The sequence below is a fragment of the Dicentrarchus labrax genome, unplaced genomic scaffold (genome assembly GCF_905237075.1).
Source record: "Dicentrarchus labrax unplaced genomic scaffold, dlabrax2021, whole genome shotgun sequence".
NCBI classification, from domain to species: Eukaryota; Metazoa; Chordata; class Actinopteri; family Moronidae; genus Dicentrarchus; species Dicentrarchus labrax.
This window is the reverse complement of record NW_026136720.1, coordinates 23,303,010-23,325,644: the sequence shown is the minus strand read 5'-3', so window position 1 is coordinate 23,325,644 and position 22,635 is coordinate 23,303,010. Positions and strand designations below refer to the sequence as shown.

The window sequence follows — 22,635 nt, the reverse complement described above, 5'->3', positions numbered from 1 at the left end:
AGCGCAATGAGACTGTACAACCTATACGGATTGTACAATACACTTAAGACTATTATAATTCTGTGCTGTCATATATAACAAATCAATCTGTTAGATGAACAAAGTGCAGTGAGATTAGGCTTGCACTGTGCTTGTACTGTAAAGCAGGTGTGAGGAGGTTTAGGACCCCAAGGAACCCTCACTTAAAGCCTTGAGTTTGACTGTTTCTTTCTTTCTGTATCACAATAAAGAGTATCAGAAATTATGAGTGAGTCAGTAAATAGAAAATTTGTCATTTAATTCAACATAATTGTGACTGAATTACAATTAATCTCATGGAAATAAATCACCAAACTGACAGACAGGATGTTTCATACAGGTATATATTACAATGTGCCTTGTTATATAATACAGTCAGGTTCTGTTTTTAATAAAAATAAGCACTGGAGGAGAAAGTGATACGTTTTGATTTTATTGTAAATTGGACATTATGCACATTACTTAGCAACTGATGACTTGTTAATTAAGCTTGTTAAGTGGTCACATAACTCCCTGCGCTGAGTGAGAGTTCAGACGATGTCAAGTCAAAAAGGCAATTTAGCCAGGAGCACTGTGAGCTTGAGAACTCGCATACAGGACAAACGCTGTGGGAAGTACCAAAATGGGGGAACAAGAACATTGAGTGGCTGACAGTGGTGACTGCTTGTGCCGAAGATACCAGTCAATGAACACAGAGAACTTTTTTTTTAATCTCGCTGACCGTATGGGACAATAACCGTGAAGTGAAGGGAGGAGTTCTTTTCAGCCAAATATCTGAGCTCTTTTGTAAATGCGGACAGAATTCTCCCAAAAATGATTTTGAAATCAAACCGTTTTTTTTTTCCAGCAGGTCAAATAAAAGGCAAGGTCTCACGAACACAATAAATATTGCACATGTGATATTGTATTTCATAAGGATGTTTTTGCATACGAGTGTCCACTCCCTTTTCCTATGTCTGGTAATATTTCCTCAAGATATATTTTCCCAAATCTGATTATCTTTATCTTAGATTAAATATACAGAGGAGTTAACAGTGTCTGTATAAAAACAAAATAACATCGATAAAAGTAGACATCAAATGTGTAATGTGACATCTGGTTGTGAGACCAAACCTTTCCTTTGTCCCCGTTTCTCTAATTTCTGTACAAAGACGATACAACTATCCAGTCATGCAACGTTGTTTGGGAGGGGGGAGGGGGTGTGGGAAGCTGTCTGTTATGTTCTCAGTGGTTTTTTAAGCGTTCTGCATCTCCTTGCCAATCTTGTAGCTCAGGATCTTGTTCCAGTCAATCTTGGTGCGTGTCACAGGAAGCTGGCGGCGTAAGGCTTTGAAGGTAGTGTCCGACATGGTCTGGTAATTCTCGTTGATGGCCGTCTGGGAGGCATAACAGACAGAGAGGGAGAAGGGGGGGAGAGATAAAAGAACATGACAAATTAACTTAGATTTCAATTTAAATTATTTACAGGTTCTGTTTGAAGAATTTTGACTTCATTTGGTTTTCAGATAATGCTTTAAAATAGAAGATTTGTGTATGACCGTGTTTGCTGTTGGTTTTGTAAAGTCAAATAAGGTCTTTAGTAAAGGAGTAGATGGCCACAGTTCTACATACCTGATAGTCGTTCTCTGCAGCCTCCATGATCTTAACAAACTCCTTTGCAGTTGAAGCCTCATTCTGAAAGATGACAAGAAAAATAATCAATGAAAAAAAAAGAGTAGTTGTGCAGTAATTGGAAATAATTAAACACAAAAAAAAACACATCAAAGCACATTAAATATCTGCATCCGTCTGTGTGCACATAAGAAAGGTGTTCCATTACACTCACAGAAATTGACATGGACTCCTGGACCTCTTTGTGGCTCACCAGCTGAACGTTGCCATCTTCATAGTAATGAACCTGGAATGATTAAAAAGGTGTAGATTATCTCCATTGTGTACATAAACACAGTTATACAAGCTGTGTGGGCGACACAACAAAAGCCCAAAGACAAAACACTCCAAAACATAATAAGAAAATAATATCAAGTTGTCAAATAGACTCTTGTGAATTAGGTACCAGAATTCCTTTGTGTTTACAAAGTGCAAAATTGCAACTGGAGTGTGACAGAAATTATTATTAAAACTATTTGTTACTTCTGAGTGGAAGATTTAAACAAAATACCTGGATTTTCATGATTCCTGCCACTTGAGTGGTGGAGGGGGAGACGGTAAATTTCCATTCTGACCTCCAGCGTCCATTCCTGTGCACAGAGGAAGAGGAAAACCTGACTTGAATGACTCATTACATCTCTTGATGCTATCACTAAGGACAATATCACACAAACATTAGGGGAGTTGGTTATAAACTCCCTTTAGATTACAGAGATCGTGTAAGATCAAACAGAACCTGCGACTTCACTGTGTGCCTTGCTAAAAAGCCCCATCTGCTTCAGGAAACAGAAATATTTACCACATTTTTGTCAGCAGAGTTTTTGAAAGATCCAAAGAGAGATAAGAAACACATTAGGGTGTTCTAATTTGAGTTGCCATAGCTCAAATCATGACACATTCACATTAAAAGTTAGGTTGAGTTAGGTTTATCACTGTAAATAAGCCAATCCAAGATATGATTTTGAAATATATCTATTCCAATACACAGACAAGTGACAAATTAAATGAGAAATCGGAAAAATTGGTTTCGAATTGGTCACTCACCCATAATCACCATCACATAACACAAAGGCAGTGTTCATATGAATTCAGACCCATCAATTTACACCTTAAGATAACCTAAAGGATATCCCTGTCCTCACACATGACTTGACATATGATTAAATGCCTGTTTGCAGCTACCATTGTAAATACATTGTCAATATGATATAAAACAGACATGTTATTTATCTTGAGATGGAGTTAAGTCGTCTTCTTTTATCACATAAGGAGCACATTGACCAGTTGTCTAATTTTCAAAAATTTGAGAGTGCTCTTTAGTGGTTAACAATTAGCAATTAGGTGTTAATGTTGTTCCAAAAAAAGCTGCTTTCTATAACATAATGTCATTGTATGACACCAAATCTAATCACATAAAATGGTTTAAATCCAAGTCGAGCTGTTCATTCTTGCTTTTTTAATGTGCACATTATAGACCGTGAGTCACAAATTGAAAAGAAAAACCCTATGGTGCCTCTGTCAAATTCAGCTTCATAATCTTATCCCAAATTGGCCCTATAGGTTCCTCATTACTGATAACGGTTGCAGTCTCATACAGGAGATGTGGGATCATTACACCCAACAATTCATAAGCCCAGTAAAACCCAGCAGCAAAGAGGATTGGTGCAGTTGTTATCCAATTAGATTAACCCGATCAGAAACAGCTCAGCTACGCTTATGAGGACGCTCCAGAGTTAAGTGCCAATTTAAGTAATGCCTTTGAAGTTTCTTGTACATATCAAGCAACATTTCAGCCTTTTTAAACATATGCAGTATTTCAACATCTTTTTTTTATGAAGTTTGATTTAGACCTTCACTGGGAATTCTACAAGCACTGTTGGTCTTTCTGAAAAAGATCTTGCTTTTAAGTAAAAATAATCTAGCCTGTTATCTTTACTCTCTCTTAAAACTGGAGAGGCTCTTTAGGAATCAAACAGTGTATTCCTTTGTCGGACCCCCTTGAAAATTAGATGATACATCTCAAGGGGTTTATCCTGAGATAATATAGCTCTGACATAATGTGTTTTCCTTTAGAAATCTATACATCAAATGTCATAAATCCCAGAGGCGCAAAATGGAACAGAAATCTCACTGAATATTAAGCAACCATTTTAAACATACCAGAAGTTTTTTGGTTGAAACTGATGGCACTCGATGCACACAATGATGGTTTGATGTCCGTCGATGGTTTTCCCATAAATCTGAGGGGAGAAGAAAAAACATTTCACATGCAAGGAACTTTTCTTCTCACATGCTATACCAGGGAAGCAATTGAATGGCAGTGGTTTGTGGTTAACGGTTTAAAAATTCAGCTCATCCTGACCTACAACTGAGAGAGATATATATACACACACACATCTAAATAACACCACCACACATGACAAATTCACCCTTGTGAACACTTCCTTACGAGCAACAGAACTGTACTTCTTACTTTGCATTATTAAAATAAGTAGCAGAAGCTTTATAAAGCACAACAGTTCTAAATACTGCCCAACCATTACTTCCTGCTTTGTACTTGGCAGGTTGAAATAATTACTTGTTGCATATTGTCTTTTTGTCGTTGCTCACTATAAAAGACCACATTAGATGAATACATGGAGAGATTGGTATGCTGAGGTCAAGCACTCTTCGCATACCATATGATGTAATCTAAACACTTATACATAACCATCCAACATTTTACCCAACCATGTCCTTGTAATGTTGTGTTATATTTAAAGAAATCCCTATAGATGAATTCTTCATGCCCTAATGGGACAGAAGAGGTTAGGATCAGCTACAAAACAGCACTCTGGATCTGAAGAGGACTGATTGTCTTGCTTAACAACACAACCACTGGTGGGAGCTTAGTAAACATCTTGCTTACTGTATCATTGTGCTGTCTTTATAGGTGAATCAGATTCCAATGTGTTCTGTTTTGCAGTCATTCTTTATACTTTAAGGTTGTATAAACATATGAGACTCTAAAGTAAAAAAACAAAACAACTAAGTTCAGCTTCCTATCTCTATGGAGACCACCATAATTCTACAGCATGGACACATCAAACACTGACTCTAAATAGGGCCGTGCACATTATTGCAAGTTTTGTGGCCACTGTAGTTTTTCCTACTTGCTTGAAAGGCTGAGCTGTATGCAGATGTTTGCAATCTGCAAATTCACCGCTGGTGAACTAAATCCTACACACTGGTCTTTTAAGTGACCACAAGGTACATCATTGTGGTTATAGAGTAGTCTGGGACGTACAGTGCAGACTCCATTGGGATAGTGCTCCTTGACATAAGCCCTGACGGCAGCGTCCACAGCGCTCCTCCAGCCCTCCAGGGAGCCGTCGACGTCATGGGGCCGGGGGTCGCTGGCCTCCTTCCTCAGGTGGTCGAACTTGAAGGAGATCTTGTTCTTGGGGTCCAGAACCCGGCCGTTCCCAAGGTCACCATGCTCTGTGATTAAGACCTGGGAGGAATGAAGAGAGTGAGAAAGAACGGCAAAGGAGAGAGAGTGAAAGAGCGAGAGGTATCGGGAGAACGAGGAATGGAGAAATGGAATAGAGCAAGCCAGAACGAAAGACAGGCAGGCAGAAAGAAAGAAAAAGTGAACAAATAGGCAAGGACATGAACGAACAACAGAAAGAAGGGGAGTGGAAAAGACAGAAAGACCAGATGGCAGGAGATTTTGGGGAGAGGGAGAGAAAAAATAAGATTAATTTAAAAGGATCCAATTAGAAAAAGAAAAAGGGGCGTGAGTGCAAAGGAAGACAGGAACACAGACGTCACCCTGAACTTTCCATCTACTGTCTGCCTCCTCAACACTTAGTTCAGCCTGCTGGGTATCAGACGGGGGAATTTCAACCCGTGATGTGGGAACTGAGGGACATGATGACATCTTTACATAAGACACTGCAATCATTACTGAAGCAAACACACAGGCACATTCATTCACCACCATGTTCAACTCTCACAGAAACTCACAGACAACAAGCACAATGACATCAAAATAAAGACTTGTGATCTTGTTTCCTGTGGAAGCAAAGGAGAACACTGGGACTTGATTAATCCTTTAATCCAATCCCACTTCACTGATTTAGCCCATCATATTTATAATATTAACAATATAATCTTGGTGCAATAATAATGAAAACTGTTGCTATTGTGTCCCTTTATGATGCTGGTTATCTTTTTTCTGTTATTGGCTCTTCCATTTGTAAAGCGCATTGGGTTACACTGTTGTACGAATCTGAATGCTATACTGTTCTGTAAGAAAAATCTCTTTTGCCTCAACTGTTTGATTTCAGATAAACTGCAATTTATGTGATTTACATGAATGGTCTGATAATACTGACTCTATCTTTGACTATGTTTTATTTTAGTTTTCATGTTTGTGGTCCTGCACTATTACCGAGTTACTACAAAGAAACATTACAGCTCTGCATAAAACTGTGGTTTTTAATGCTGGTATGTATAGTCAGTGACACATATGACTGTCAAAGTTTTTTTTTTTGACACTTCTAGTGTTACTAATGAAACATCACAATATAAAAACAGCACAGTATTACATACGGTGCTGCAGCAACAGTTTCATGTTACATGAACTGAATGAACGACATGTTTGAGACAAGAGCACTGAATGGGGCGGAGAGTGTGGGGAGCAATAGGAAAAGTGGGAGAAATTAAACTGTCAGCAGAGTCAGACCCATGATGTCATCCCATTTCATATAGCCTCTAAACTGCACTTTTAGTCTGGGCAGAAGCACAAACTCACCTGTTCTTCGTAGCCCTCAACTTTCACCGGGGTAAACTGGTCCAAGTTGTACTGTGCAAATGCACTGCAGGGAGAGACAAAAAGTTACTTCATACCCTTCAAACTTTAAAAAAAAATAAAAATAATTTCTAGGGTGGATTTATTTTGTCTATATGATATATGCTGACAGTGTTTGGGCAATATGGATGTTATTATGACTAAAGCCAAAATAGGTCTACAGCCAAGGATTCATTTTCTCTTTAATATGTATTGACTGCAAGATTAAATTTAAAAAAGTAAACCCAGCTGGCACAAAAATTACATCCAACTGGCAACCAGCTGTGTTTCAAGACGCAACATTTCCCTATTCATTGTAAAAAAAAAAAAAAAAACACAATATGCAGAATATCAGTAAGTCTGTTTATTGTTTTTCTTCGTTCTGTAAAGTCATTTTGCAAATTGAGTTTTTTTTCCAAGAACTGAAAATAGCGCAAAAGGGCAGACTTACTGCGCAGCACCTTCCCTGAGAAGATTGTCATTGTTGAGCAGCAATCGCACATCTGAGGAGAAAAATGGTGGGATAATGAGAGAGGAAAAAGGAGAGGAGAAAAAGAGGACAGGTACAGAAGATTAGCACCATGACACACAGAAAAGACAAAGCTGCCTGCAGTCAGTCTTTGCAGCATTCATGCCAAGGGAGCGAAGCAGACATGGTAAATTAGCTCAGTGGAAAAGGCTGTAAAATCACACAGAGATGAAAGGGGACAAAGTGGCAAGAGGGGACTGTGTTTTAGTGTGTGTGTCTGTCAGGCTGTGATAAGAGGCAGACAGACAGCCTGCCGGCGCTGCTCTGAGGTGACGACATTTATTGAGGCAGGACGAGGTTTTAACGATGTCAAAACACATACACACACTCTCTCAAGGGGCACTACTTTAACAGTGTGGTGTCAACACTAGAGCTGCAGTTTGAGCTACAATTTGCCCAAAACATCATAGTCTCATTTTTCTCTCTGAGCCACAGAGGTGTGATCAGCACCATATGAACAGAAAAAGGTTTCCATTTCAGCTCTTGCTAAAAACTATTTTAGAGAAAGCACTGAGAAAATTAGCCTAGTTTTGCAGCAAACCTGTATCTAATGAGCAATTTTAAAGATGAAGAAAATGTATTTTGTATATATGTCAACTTGTGGTTTTATGTCACTTTGAACATCATTAACTTTGGCACCACCCTCCCTTTGGCAGTGTCAAAAAAGACACTATGGTAGGCGGCAATACGTGCTGTAATATGGCAGTATGGTGTAAAATTACACTGCATTCAGTAATTAGTAGTCAGTGCTTTTCTGACCAAGACATGTTGCTTGTTTTATTCCAGCTGAGAAATTTAAAGAGAAGTGAGATCAGTCTGAATAAACTTTAACCTCTTTGTGTGTTTGAAACTGTGACAGTCAGCACACCTATTTCCATACACCTCCAGTGACAAAAATAAACGGATCTGCCAAGGGTCACTGAACTTAAAAAAGGAAAAACACTAAAGACAAATTATTGTGTATCAGGTACTTTATTGATATTAAAAAAGTTCCCTGAGATGCAGTGCATTTAGTTTGTAAATTACTATGCTATAAAAGTTCACAGCCTGTGAAGTCAAAGTGTGACTAGAAACAATGATAAGTGCTTAACACTAACAATAGCTTCATTCCATTTAGGGTCTATGCACTGGAACTGAAACGGAAAGCAGCCACATCAATTACACCTGTGTTTGATACCTTACCAACTATTCATCTGATTAACTTTGTAGCACTAGTCTCAGGCCAGTTATTTAAAAAAAGTGAACTGTCTCATAACAAAAGGTTTTTATTAACTACAGGATGTTTTAAAGGGCTTCCTATACGATGTTTTTTATTTTCTACTATCATAATGACTTGTCTTCAAACCATATATTACATCTAAACAGAGCCAGTTCTTTTTTATGCATCTCTGGGAATTGTGTCTGTATTTGATACAGAGATGCACAGTAGAAAGATGACAGGTAATTAGGGGAAGAGGAAGAGGATGAGAGCTGACATGCAACAAAGGTCCCCAGCTGGGCCTCTGTTGCCCCCTCGCCTAGGGGCTAACATGCTGATCACCAGGATATCAAAACAGAGCCTGTTATGAGCAATAACATCACATTTTACATCATGCCAGTAATTTTTCACATTACAAAAAACACACCCATTATATACAGAGAAAGACAAGTACTCACCATTGAAAACTTCATTGAACTCTCCTGGCGGGGCATGGATGACAAAGTTAGCTGCTATGCGTACCTGCAGACAAAAAACAAGGTACAGGTCAAGAATGCGAGTCACACAAAAGCAGCAAAAAATATTTACATGATGAATTCATCTCTGTGACACATTGTCAAAAACCTGACACTCCATGTTATAAAATATAAATAAATATAAATATTCTTTTGTAAAATTGTCCAGTTTTTACTTTCTCACTAAGAAACAGTTGTTTTTATCATGGAAGGAAGTTCTCACTCCTTTCTAAGTCTGTTTAAGTTACAGCTCACCCTAGTGCTGCGCTCACAGTAGGTACACCAATTTAATGACTACAATTCACAATGTAAACACTGAATATATTTATGCAATGTGGCCAACAGAGGGTGTAATGTTACTGTGTCACTGGTTGGGGTTGAGGGTGGAGTGGCGCGTTTAATGTCTCTCTCAGTCTACAGTCATTTTTCCTCTTCCTCACTTCTCTTCTGCTGCTGCACCACAACACTTCCTGTTTCCAGGTCACATGTCAAACTGACAGAGAGACAACGGTCCCTCCCTCCCCCGCATGGTTTACAACCATATATGGACATAAAAATGTGCTGAGGACTGTAGTACACATTCTCTCTCTCTCGCCCTACCTCTATATTTCTCTACCTCTCTCTATCACTGGCAGGGTACAGTGGCTCAGCCAGGTTCCCCCCAGTCACACAAGCTGGTGTATCAGCAAAGGTTTTAATATGTGTGTGTGTCTGTTTATCCCCTGGGCCCTTATTAGTGTGTGTGTATACAAGTGCTCTGGCACTGGCGCAGAGCTGCAGATTGATTCTTGCTAATGAGCGATGCTGAGAGAAAGGAAAACTCTTGGGGAGGAACATGTGTGTGTCTGTGTGTGTCTGTGTGTGTGATGTTGACATCAAAGTATAGCTGCATTAGTCTAATCCTCTGTCATGAGATCATCATGACCCACTTACGTTGAACAATCTACAATTCATAACACAACGGAGGTGTTGGTTTGTGTGAGTGTACAACATATACACGCACTCTAACAGCTGGTGGAAAGTTGTGTTTGTATGTGTTTGTGACTTGAAATCCCTGTGGGAAGAGTAATTTGCATTGGGTCTCCCTCGCTACACCTAATGGCAGTGTAAACAGACTTTCCATGTGCAGAGCTCATCTCTCAGGCCTGTCCCAGGAAGCAGGTTTAGGTAAAAGTGAACCAAAACGATCAGTTTTCTGATCATTTGTGAAGTGAAACCTCCTGGACGGGTGTAAAAAGTTATGTTCTGGGTTTTATTCAGCTGCTGCTTGGAACAGGCCCTGATGACTGAAACTCAAAAACAACACCACCGTTTGTCTGTAACTCACACGGGACTCTCATGATCTGCACTAAACTGATGCTGATAAGTCCATCCGTGTAAACACCACAGAAAAGTTATTTTCCACTTTGGTTTGGTCTCCTATACACACTGGATATGGATAGTAGTGCTAAAATGATGATTTAATTAATTAGTTGTTCAACAGAAAATTCATCAACAATGTTGATAAGCATTTAACCATTTAAGTTATTAATCAAGCAAAAATGCCAATCTCTAAATTTTCAGATTCGTCTGCATTTTTGTGAACATTGCTTCACTCACAACTTTATCTGGTAATATCTTGGCACTTGCGTGTCCATTTATATGAGTGCGTAAATAACAAGGTAAACAGAGTGCACTAGTTCAAATATCTGACACAAAACTGAACTCTCTCTATGCCCAGATCTGGTTTCAATAAAGCCTATTAATAGAGTTTAAGTTCGGCAGGACCACTGTAATTGCTGCTGGACATTGGGGGCAGAGTCTCATAGTCAGGAATAACAACATTACACTACGCTCTTCCATGCTTTTTTCTGTGTTGTCTTGCTGTTTTAATGCAATGTAATACTGTAATGATATCAATAAATCCATCTTCTGCTGGAGCCCAACCCAGCATGCTTTTGGCGAGAGGCAGGGTACACCCTTTACAGGTAGCCAGTCTATTACAGGCCTAACACACACACAATTTAAACAAATATAGTCACACCTACAGGAAATGTAGTTTCCATATCACTTGCCTCAAGATAGGCAAAAAATCTGAGCAGGCCACTGTAATGACATTTCATATTTTTGTCCAGCCTAGTAAGAATAAATGTCTGGGTAAAACCCTGAATGCCCATAAACAGGTTGAGTTGTTCTTTAAATTTCAAAACATTGAATACTTAAGACACTGGCTGAAATAATGCTGACCAAAGATATGTAAATCCTGTGACCTGTGAACAACTGTGTGAACTTGCACAATTAATTGTGTAACGCATACAGCTAGGGTGAGACCTGCAAAACCACGCTAACTGTTTTAAGGTGCACGAAGAGCAGAAACCAAGGGATTGTGATGTGGTTTAAAATGAATCACTGACAGGAGGAGAAGGAGAAGGATACTCCATTAGCAGATTATGAGAAAGGCATTGACGGTTAAAAGCTAGTTAGAGATAATACTTCCTCTTCCTCTAAAGTACTTCAAACCAGTTCTACTAATGCATCAAGTGGAGTGAAAACATTAAATAAAAACATTAAATAAAAACTTCTTCTTTCTTCAAGGTTATTCACATGTAAAACATTGTCTCTCTATGTGTACAGTGATGCTAGATGCAAATGGCTTTAACCATTTCTTCCTGGTTGCCTGTCCTGCAATAGATGAAGGAATCATATATTATTCTCGCTGTAGTGACTGTAAGATGCTGCTGGAGAGTAAGATGGTACAGCAAGCGGCCAAATCACAAACCTTCATGGCAGACAGCAGGAAGTAGGCTGCTTTATGCACTACTTTACCAGCTTTCAACCACAGAGTAATCTACACAGAGCCTCCTCGGAGACGAAGAAAATGAAACAATGTAAATGTTGTCATTTTCATTTCAAACCCCAGTTCTTAACTTTGCTAACCAAGCCTAACTCGAGTCTGTAACACTTTGAGATATCTTTTTAACTAGCAGACAAACTGATCCAAAGTCATGACCTCCTTTTCAGAGGTAATTACTGTAGAACGGCAATTTCAGTGTTGCGCTGCAAGGTTAAATGTTCCTTCCAATGGCAGCCTGTTACGCTGGGACACAGGCTACTGGGACACTTTGGAGCTCTGAGACCTAGTTTTGAGCACTGACTGCCACCGTGGTACATGGAGGGTCGAGCTCGAGGCAAAGAGTCTCTGAGGGGAATTTTATTAACTAACTCAAAGTTCTGTGTGCTTGCTGTGCTATCAGATAAACTTCGATTAACTGTATCAAGCCCCAAAACATTTCCATGAAAAACAAAAAACGGTTGTACTTAGAGCCAGTGTTTGGTTTTTCAGTTCCACTGCAACTGTGGATATAAAAGGCTCACCCTAAGGTAACAAAAGCAATCATTCTTATTTTCAGGTGATTTTAAACAAATGAAAACATACCTATGAACACTATATTCCATTTTTGATGGATCCTCCTAAATGTTACACACTGGACCTTTAATGTCTAGTATCAATATCTGGGACTGTCCAGTGAGTTGTGTAAGTGTGTTATGGAGGGTGCATCTTTAGAAAATTACAATGCCTTTGCATAAACACACACAAACATTACTTTGTGTAGTTGGAGGAAACAGAATGACGGACTACAGTTTGGTCATTTCACAGGAACAGAGAGACGGCAAGCAAGGTGGACAATTGCTGCTCTGTGTGGGTGTGTGTGGGTGTGTGTGTTTTTGTTTTTGTATGTGAGCGAGTGTTATCTAAATATGAGTCAATAACAGTCATTGTCATCATGATCTTGGACAAAGTCTTTCTTTAGCTGAAAATAAGTCAATTCCTTTATATCTTACTTTATAGGATTCTTAGGGGGTGGAGTTGGAGACAGACAGACAGACAGACAGACAGACAGACACACACACACACACACACACACACACACACACACACACACACACACACACACACACACACACACACACACACACACACAAAGAACATGGGACATAGGCACCCCCTGTAGTGTGGGATCCTTATGTCTTTGTGCTGTTTTGGCCTGGACACCAGCTGGTTGCTTTTCTTTCAACTTGCTCACTGTATAATCATCCTCATATTACCCAGCAACCCTTCCTTTCCTTGCAACAGACACGTCTACTGTACTATCCCAACACCAACCCCACCCTCTTAGGGAGCACCTTTTTTTAATCCCAGATGAGACCCACTGACACTGAAATCACATTTATCCTAATCCAGGCATCATCACCTTATCACACCAATCCAGATCCATGAAAATAATGATAATAGTAAAAAAGCACAGCAGGAATAAAACGAGGCAATAATTTGGCCCTTGGGCATTTTAAGCTGCATCATCTCCCTGAGTTTGATCCCCTTCCCTGGCATGCCTCCATTTCAATATCCTACATCGAAAGGAAAAAAACAGGGTTCTGGCGCTTTGAAATGATACAGGCGAGACAGGGCCAAGTTTAGAGGAAAGCTAGTCTGATGTGGGTGAGTATTTGGGGGGTGGGGTGGAATGTGGGTGCAATAACTTATGAATAATAAGTCTACAGCATGATGGCAGTCAGGCAGCCGTAGGCTAACTAGAAATGTTCCTCTGCTGATCAAAATGAGGAGGTGGCGGCTGGTCGGCTCAAAATTAAATTGAAGAAGTGAGGACCAACGTCTGTGATGTTAAGTAAAGTCAGAAGCACAAGCGTGTTGCTAACAGTAAAGATCATAACTTTTTTTATTTTATTTTATACCAGTACTGTACTTTATAGTCACTCAAGTATGCTACCTGCTCTAATGTCTTAGCTAGGGGTTCACATATCATACCAGTGATTTTGCAAAATGGCAATAACAGCATTATTAATGACCATTTCAAGCTTTCAGATTGATTTCCTTCTGGGCAGCCATCAGTTTCCTTTAATCTCAGTCAAGCATTAATGTTAAGTTGTCGAGACTTCAAGCACAAGATGAAACACACATGCTGGATACTTTGGCAGGGATCAAACTTGTGACCTTGTAGTTGCTGGACGGACTCTAACTGCGCTGCATAAATACTAAACCTAAATAATCCTGCCTTGACTACTTTAGGTGTGCACATTTGTCACCTTCAGCCTACACTGCAATAACGTATCCTTACACTGTGCCAGTAAAAGTAGTGTCATTTTACCCCAAGCAGCCAGCTCTGCAATATGTGGAGTATCACTGGCTTGCATTACCACCTCTAGTATGCGGGCACCACAGTGTAAAGCCACTGGTCTTAACAAATCAACATTCAGCATTTTACAGAAACCTCCTGGGTCAAACAGCGTGTAAGCTGGTATAAAGCTCAGTTTCTTTAATTTGCATCAACAAAAGTAACAGTTCTCAACAAGTGGTCTTGTGGGTGAGCCTTCTGCCCTAAGATCAACCAATGAGGCTCCAGTTGGTTCTAACCCTTAAATGGGGCACCGGTTTGGGTCTTTCAAGGTGTGGTTTGGACAGAAAAACACGCATAGTTCTTTCTTCATCTCCTGATCTCTTGCAATGCTGCAGCAGACACGTACAGACAGTGCCCTACTGTCTTCACATTCTTCCGTTTAAGCGAGATGCCACAAAGTTTTCAGAATTCGACTATATGCTATATCCCTATGGTCAAAGACAGCTGTTCACAAGCAAAATTCAGGGACAAATACAAAGCTGTTGGGAGTTTCCAATGGCTCTCCGTTTAAAATGGAGCTTTCTTTATGACCCCTCTAGCCCAGACGGCAATAAAACTTTCAAACTGTAAAGTTTGATAAAAATCTTTCTCAAAGGAGGTGTAGTGGTCACAGGAGTGATTAAGCAAGTTGGTCTTTACTTGAACATACATTTTTTTTATGTCCCATCACAAGAGGAATGCATCTCCATTGCTGTCATGTATAGTATTATGTTAATCACTTTGTACTGTAATTGTGCATAAATAAATTATATCTAAAGGTTGATTTATGTGACATATGTTTCTACCATCCTAATGTATAGATCCAGTCAGATGTATTGTCTATACAATACCTAGATAGGCTTTATTCTATTCATGGGATTTAGTGGATATTTTAATGTCTTAATGTACTGTGACTGTGCATTATGAACATGATGCCCCCAGTAGCAATCAAGCTAATTTGGTTGTTGTCCTGTGTTCTTACAGTGAAAAAGAACCAACTCCGGTCTAAAATGTTTGCAGGACACATGCAAATGCTTCATGTGCTTTTTTCTTCAAAGAATTATTTTTACTCTTGTTTTAGCAAAACCCTTACTGCACATATTGTGGCACCGCTGTCAACCCATAGACTTTGTTTTCCATTGCTGTTTTTTCCTGCGTTCCTACCGCATAAAATCCAGTTACAATCGCACAAACATGCACACATAAAGCACAAAGTAATTCCCTCCCAGTGCTGGTGATCAACAAGTGACCTACTCAAAATCATTGTAAGTATTCTTGATCAATTATCTTTGATATTCCCCTACAGAGGACCAATAAAGGAACATCTTATGTTGCAAGCACATAAAAGAGAAGTGACACTTTTAGAAAACTCCACCAGGCATCCTCTCATTGTATTTATAAACTTCTCTTTTGCCAAAAAAATAAAAATAAAAATAGTTACAAACAAATGGCGATACATCCTGATCCTAACCAATCTACAACGGATCAGATCGGTGAGTATGATTCATTGACTGGTACGAATGGATATTATTAACAGCTCCTCAGCACCATCGAAACATCAATGTAGCTCGAGGTGAACTAACCACTTTTTGCTGACAAAAAGGTCTGCAATATTCTGAAACAGAAACCACAGCACAGACACTTCAGTTTTTCTTGTACCATATTGCAGCTAACAAGGCAAGCAATAACTTGACCTGTTCTGTAAAAGATACAATGTAGACGACTCAATGGAAGTGTAAACTAAAGCAAAACAAGGTGGGCAGCTGCTACTTGCTTATAAATGTTGTTTAATGTGTGTAGTGGGTTTGTGTACTCTGTCAATCAATTTCACATCTTTTCTTACAATGATAAACATTTAAGTTGAAAAAGGTAAATAAATCAAATAAAATGGTAAAAATGCTAGGTTTTTGGTTATGGTAACTGCCCGGGCACTTGTGCACAGACGAAGCAAGCGACTGCAAACACGTTGGTAATAGCAGTTTCCTCTTATAATCATGTGTAGTTTCTGTGCTGTAATCAGGAAGCTGGCAGGACAGTTCCCAAATGACTCAAAGACTATGAGCAGTACTTGGTATCTGTGGCAGAGACGAGACTCTTCTTGCTGTTTAATCATTTACAAATGGAAGAGACTCTAGTTATTCCCATTTAGGGAGCTTTCAGGTCTTTTTTTGGAATAGCCAAGTGACGCTGACAGCCCCAAAAGGACATAAAAATCTCAATCTGAGACACATGTAGGAAGTTATTTCACAGAGACAAACTTTATCACAGACTATTTATTGTATTCCACACAGACGCAGTCCTCCTATCAAAGAGAAATTGGGGGAACTATTATCTTAGTTTCACCGTGTTAAGCTGAGGAAAATGCTTATTTCCTCCCTTTGCAGTTTTCTCTGAGCTGCACAAAACAGGCTGAGGGGCCAGAGCAGATGGCTGATTGCTCTGAGCTAATGCACCGGAGAGACGGCCTTCAAAAAGTACAAAATGCAACTGCGGTGTCCGCATGTAAATACTGTCCTTTTAACAGCGCAACATACAGTGGATGGATGCTTAATGTAACCCACTTGGCTCCACACCAATCATATACAGAGAAGCAAATGAACAGCCTCCACCAGCTAAACACTGCATACCCGCTGTGTCAGCCTGGCAGGAGGGCAACTATCTTTCAATCTCACTGTCAGGTCAAACGTTGAAAGTGGCTTGACAATTGTGGGAACCAGTGTGGTTGAGAGATGAAAAGAGTTCCTCTGCTCTTTACATCACCAGCATCTAAAGCTGTTAACCGCTGCTTCATGTAGTGCACACACACCTGAAAACAGTATCCATGGTGGTCAGCCCAATATATTACAAGGTCACACCCTAGCACTGTAATGAAAAGCTGAGCTCACAGCTGATGTCTGTGTGTTGATGAGCATGACGCAGTAACACCCACGGGTCAATGAGCTGCCCAAACTCTAAAAAACTTCTGACTCAGGCTGATGTGGAAGAGAACAACATACAACTAGGCCTTGTTCTAACTCTGAATGGTATTACATAACCTACAGAGGGGCAACTGAAGAGTTTGCCACCATTTATTAAGAAGAATTTACCGTGATATTAACAAGCGTGGTTGGAATTTAAACTGTAAAGTCAGGACCGACACAACACGGGGTATCAAGTTCACAGAGGCCTACACATACCTCCATGTGATTAAGAATGATAGAAAGGATACGTCCATGGCTTGTTTTTAATATTGATTTTTTTGCTGGCTTTTTTTGTATTTAATACATTTTCAAAAGAATTAAAGTGTTCAATACACATCGCAAGTTATCTCTTACAGCTGTTTGACATTTACTTACAAAGTTTGACCAACAATGACAAAACCAATTTTCATTGACTAAAAAGTAAATCAATTAAATCTCCACATTTGTATATTGTAAACATTTAGTAATACAACAACAGGAACAATGATCAAATTGTCAATTCATTGATAAATAGCTCAGCAATAGTGCTCAAAGCAGCAGTTAGTCCACTGATTTGCCTCTCTCAAATCTGTTTCCCAATGTGCCTCAGTAAAAGGCAAACAAAGCTTAACAGAGACAAAAACACGCAAAGAATCAAAGGTTGGTCACATAAAATAAAACCATTTAGCAGGACGTTAGAATAATAAGTGCAAGAAGTATTCATGCAGACAGCTCAGACACATGAGGTGAACACTCATGTTGTCTCAGGGTATTGGCTGTGTGCGAGTATGCTCTTTTAAGGAAATGAGAGAATGAACAGTGCTAGTATGGCCACACACTGGGAGTGTAATGGGGTATAAAACCTGCTTTACTGTAAACTTTACTGCCTAATTTACATAAGTGTTCGGTTACACCGTTTTTAAAATAGTAAATATTAGTGTGAGAAACTTAAGAGCTGTCGGTATAATGTGAATAAAGATGTGTAAACTATAATTGCTTGAGTGTAACGTTACATGTCGTTGATGAACCGGAGCGCAGTCCCCACATATTTAACTGAGTCAAACGCTACTCATTAGGGGGTACAGTGGCTAGCAAGCTAGCTTGTTCAATGCTTCTGGCTGCTGTCATACACGCTAATTAAATCATACACAGCATAAAAATACCTGTCAATCCACCACTGTTAGTATTTTAGTGTAACGACAGAAGAGGGTCTCAAAGAGCGAAAAGGGCGTGTTAGTAAGTGGAGCTATCTGCTAGCAGGCTGCGGCTATGCTACACTAACTAGCTAGCGATGTTTGGTGTATGAAAACTTCCATAACACCAACAACCGGAGACACAGGGGAGAAACAACATGTCCACAAAGCCTACATGGTGAGGGAGGTAAACTCAGGTGGATTTATAATGTGTACACGGCTCCTATTTTGAGTCAGGACCGTACAAGGAGCCTCCGTTTGAGATTCGCAAATGAGCGGAAGTTGAGCTAAAAATAATAAGAGCAGAAGCAGCAGCGGCTGTGCTGAGGCCTGGGTTATCTCCGAGTTTAATTCCGCCGGTCGACGCCGGGATGCACGGAGAGACGGACCCAAAACGCAACACAAAACTCATGCGTTAACGTCCCCCGCTGGAGTTTATCTCGTGTTTAAATTGGCGTCTTACCTTTTCCTCGTCGGATAGCTGCTCCTCATGATCCGCCATCTTTTCTTCCGGCACCACCAGCTTGTCAGAGCCCCGTGACGTCATCGCATGGGTGGATTCCCGGCTCGCCTCGGCTCGGCATTCATAGTTGTGATTGATGCTCAGTTACTGCGTGTTTCTTTGGGGACTGTTGTAGTGGCAGCTCTGGGACACATGGATATCATCTATGTGCATGATTCAACTATCAATTCAAACATGTATATTGGAAAATAGATAACTGCACTATTGGTTGTGCAGATGGGCTGTGCACTTTGGTTTAGGCTATATAATAAATAGAATACAATACAAGAATAATGTATTGCTTTTGGGATTTCTGGGGAAAAATATGTATTATTTGTATCCTGTGGCTATAATCTTCTTGTCTTCTTGTTGCTGTATTGTAATATCTTCCTCCTGGGATCAGTAAATGTATAATAACAATCTTATCTTAATATTGTAGAAGAAGTAAAGTGAATACAGAATTGTTTTACTTCTTCAAGAAAGCCAATGGCCTATTTCTATTTTTGTACAGTTTTTTGGATATAAACATTTAACATTGTCCTCAGAGTGCTTCTCATCTGTAGTGTTTACTTAGTTATTCTCATAATATCCTACCTACATGGTAAGATCAGAACCAAGGAACTCTTTTCTGAGAAAATATGCTGTTTCTGGGTTTTTTTTCTGTGTTTCTATACATGGGTGGCTGTGATGTTTGTTTGTTTCTTGTATAGGTTTGTATAGGTTTGTCTTCATCATTGCAGAGGTCTGGGGAAGCCCTATGATAATCCAGAGACGCTGTCATATTCAGTACTGTGTATTCTCAGACACATTGTGTGTTTATCACCAGTAGGTGGCGAGCTAAGACTAAGAATTTCTAAACTTAATATGTTTTTTTTTTACTGCTTGTAAGGGGAATGAGATCAGTTTCACTTTGTGACTCACTCTCTTTCACACTACCAGCAGCAAAAAGATAACATGTAACTTAACACTCTAGACAAAAAGCTCACAGCCACATAGAGACAGGGGTGAAACAGAGAGAGAAACACGGAGAGAGAGGATTGTTCAATATTATCACAGATGGTGAAATGTGTTTTTAACTTCAGGAAACAAGTTCAGTTTGAGCACTGAGGAGAAGAAAGTCTTGTTGAAAGGATTCTTTTAGTCACTGAAGTCTTGTTTATTCCATCTTCCTGATCGATGCATGGCATGGCAGGTCTACACACAAACCTGGAGTGTTTTGGAGTAAAAGTTAAAAACAAGACAGTGCTGTAACTTTTTAGCAAGAGCTACCTCATTAGATCATCCACCTCTACTATAACATTACTAAAATGCCCTCAGCTATCAAAACAGCAGGTAGACTTATGAGGTAACTATTACCACTGAGCTACAAAATGAACACTTCAAATTAAAAAAACTGCCTCACAGCTAAGTTCTTCCCCACTCTTTCCCTCTCCCTCCAAGACTGTAATTTAAACCCCCTTTGAAAAGGCTCTGTGTTTGTTTAGGTGGGGTCACTTCAGTACTGACGTTGCCACTGTATTATACCACTCCTACAGGGTGAAATGATGATCGTAATCCATGTCTTACAACAAGCCCGGCTCTGTCCATCCTTCACCTTCTCCTTCATCCACAAGTCCTGTACCATTATTATGTCTGTCATTACAGATCTACGGCACGTTTCCAACCTTTTCAGTGTCCTTTGCAAATGCAGGTCTCTTGGTAGTCTTTAGAAAGAGAAAAGTTGAAAGTTGGTAATGCTTAACATACCTTGTACTTTTCGCATAGAAACATAAATTATGATAGATGAAGGCAGAAGTTATCATTTAGTCTTTATCTCCCTCCTTAGTAAAGCCCCACCCTCAGCACAAGAGTCTGAATAATTGTGTTGCTTCAGATTTAGGATGATGCTGGAAGATCAAACCAAGGGGTTTTAAAAGCCCTGTAATCTGCCATTGGCCTGTAGCACTGCCATTGTGTCGGCACTGGAGTTGCTCATCACCTCTGGGGACCAAAGGAGGCATTGAGAACTAATATTCTCTGCATGTGAAAAGGGGGCCGCTCTGTGACTCAACCCCAGCCAGTGTTTAGTCACCTCGGATACTCATTACACTGTTCCCACTTAGACAATAATCACCCAGAAGCCTCAAAAGACCCTAAAACGTTGAGGTATTAAAGATGCAGAATGATGAAGTTCTAAGATAAAGAAAGTAGCACAACTTTTGTGCACAAGTATCATTTTGGCTATACCATGCTGAGTGATTGTGTCCCTGTCTGTTCTTCAGCCATCTGAGTATCAGTGTGAGAAATGTCTTCTTGGCAGTGCATCAAAGTTGAAGGAGGCAGTGCCATGGGGACGAGTGAGACTGTATTTCCACACCTCCTGACAGTATCTGGTGTAGTCTGCTTTGTGCCAGTTCAATAGCTGCTGTGTTGAAATGCAGGCAGCAGCAAGGCAGATGAATGAGGGTTTGCACAGTTGAGTTAATGCAGGGGTTTAAAACAGCAGGTAGGAACCTCTGGGTGAAGTTACGATGTGGTTTTGGGGAATTGTGAGATGTTATATGCAAGCTGTTTTTATTGTAGAGGTGTTATAATATCTCAACAACTATTGGATTAATTAAGTTTTGGACAGATATTGATGATGCCCAGACGATGAGTCAAACCTTGGTGATCCCATGACTTATCCTCCTGTGCCACTGTGAGACTGACATTCCCATTAAATGTGGTAAAGGTATCCATGGTACCCAGATGATGAATCTTAAAAACATTGGTAATCCCCTCACTTTTCCCATAGGACCATTTATATTTTCAGATGAAATGTCTTTCTGTGAAATATAGTTCAAGCTGTGCTGTGCAGCTTTAATCTGCAGAGCTGCTTATATGGCTGTTGACTCTCACACTTGTTAATTAAAGGGAAGGACAAACAAACTTGAGCTCTACAGTTAAGTCTTAAACTTGGAAATTACCATCAACAAAATTATGGCAACTCAACTCAAGGTCCACTTACTCACGTGCTCTGGGGCTTTTAAATGTATAACTTGATCTTAGTTAGGAGATGGAGCTTGCTTAGTTGTCAGAAAACTGTAGACTTGTCAAACTTTCCATCATTCTGAAAAAAATCTTACTTGTGTTAACATTCTTGTTGACATGCTTCAAAATTATACAAGTAGACCAGGGTTATTTATGGCTTTATGCAGTGGTGGACTTGAAAAAGAAATTAAGAAGGCACCAGCATGAAGTTGTAGTCAGGGTTACAATTAACTCACTTTACCACATTTTGTCCACTGAAAGGTCTAGTCCACCAGTGGCTTTATGTATATTCTACAAGTGAATGTAGTGAATAGCGCAATCTTTCCTTTGTTTTTTGCTTTAAGCCTTTTTTAAAATGGATTTGCTAATTTCTTTGCATGTTATTGCTGTCCTCTGACGATGCTGTTGTCACCTGCCATGTGTAAATACAAGAGGATCTTTCTGGCTGAAAATGTTAAGACCCACTGGTTTTCAAAAATACCACTTCCACTTCCAACCCACCACACAGCCTTTTGGGACTTTGGTGCCCCACTAAACCACAGATATGGGCTTTCAACGCCAGTCTGGCTGTGATCGCACTCCCCTGGAATTCCTCGGTACACCAGCACTCCCGCTTCTGATTATTGGTCCTTTCACAGCGATTACATTTCAGTCTGAGTGATTGTGAAGTTATTCTGGTGAGGAGGCTTCAATCCAGACTGGTTAGTCAGTAAAAAAAAAAAATTATTTTAGTTTACATTTCTAGAGAAACTTCACAGAAACTTGCAAGCCACGATGAAATGACAGTTTGATGCTGAATTATCCTGTGTCTGTATGCATTCTCCTCTCCCCTATAAGACACTGAAGTCGACACACAGTCTCAGCAAGTTAAAGCGAAAACTTTTCTCAACTCATCCAAAGGGTCACATAGTAAGATCTGCTGACCTGAGAGGAGATTGGATGCTGGAATGAACATCCTCAGCCAACAAGCCTTTAAGTCTGAATCTAAAATGAGTACCTGGACACATGTTAAATTATGGATTTAGGCCTCACTTACACACACATGTTGCAGCTAAAGGTGAAAAATGTGAGAAGCCGCTCACATTTGAGTTGTTG

The 22,635-nt window shown here is 39.8% G+C and overlaps 1 protein-coding gene across 1 annotated transcript; it reads right to left on the bottom strand.

Annotated features, from left to right (window-relative positions):
• Nucleotides 1-260: 260 nt before the first annotated feature.
• LOC127353163 (F-actin-capping protein subunit alpha-2) lies at nt 261-18,608 on the bottom strand. The gene is made up of 10 exons (XM_051382207.1): nt 18,493-18,608; nt 8,688-8,751; nt 6,954-7,005; nt 6,467-6,530; nt 4,955-5,161; nt 3,829-3,908; nt 2,180-2,258; nt 1,844-1,915; nt 1,630-1,692; nt 261-1,394 (listed from the first exon to the last, which is right to left on the bottom strand). The coding sequence occupies exons 1-10, from the start codon at nt 18,574-18,576 to the stop codon at nt 1,254-1,256; spliced, it is 906 nt and encodes a 301-aa protein (XP_051238167.1). The 5' UTR covers nt 18,577-18,608; the 3' UTR covers nt 261-1,253.
• Nucleotides 18,609-22,635: the final 4,027 nt, after the last annotated feature.

Bases quoted from the DNA above. Each gene is read 5' to 3' on its own strand.
- LOC127353163 (XM_051382207.1), bottom strand. From the start codon at position 18,576: ATGACGTCACGGGGCTCTGACAAGCTGGTGGTGCCGGAAGAAAAGATG. The intron at 1,916-2,179 runs GTATTTTGTTTA...TAATCATTCCAG, and splicing joins CAGGAATCATGAAAATCCAG to GTTCATTACTATGAAGATGG. The intron at 1,395-1,629 runs GTATGTAGAACT...TATGCCTCCCAG, and splicing joins CTGCAGAGAACGACTATCAG to ACGGCCATCAACGAGAATTA.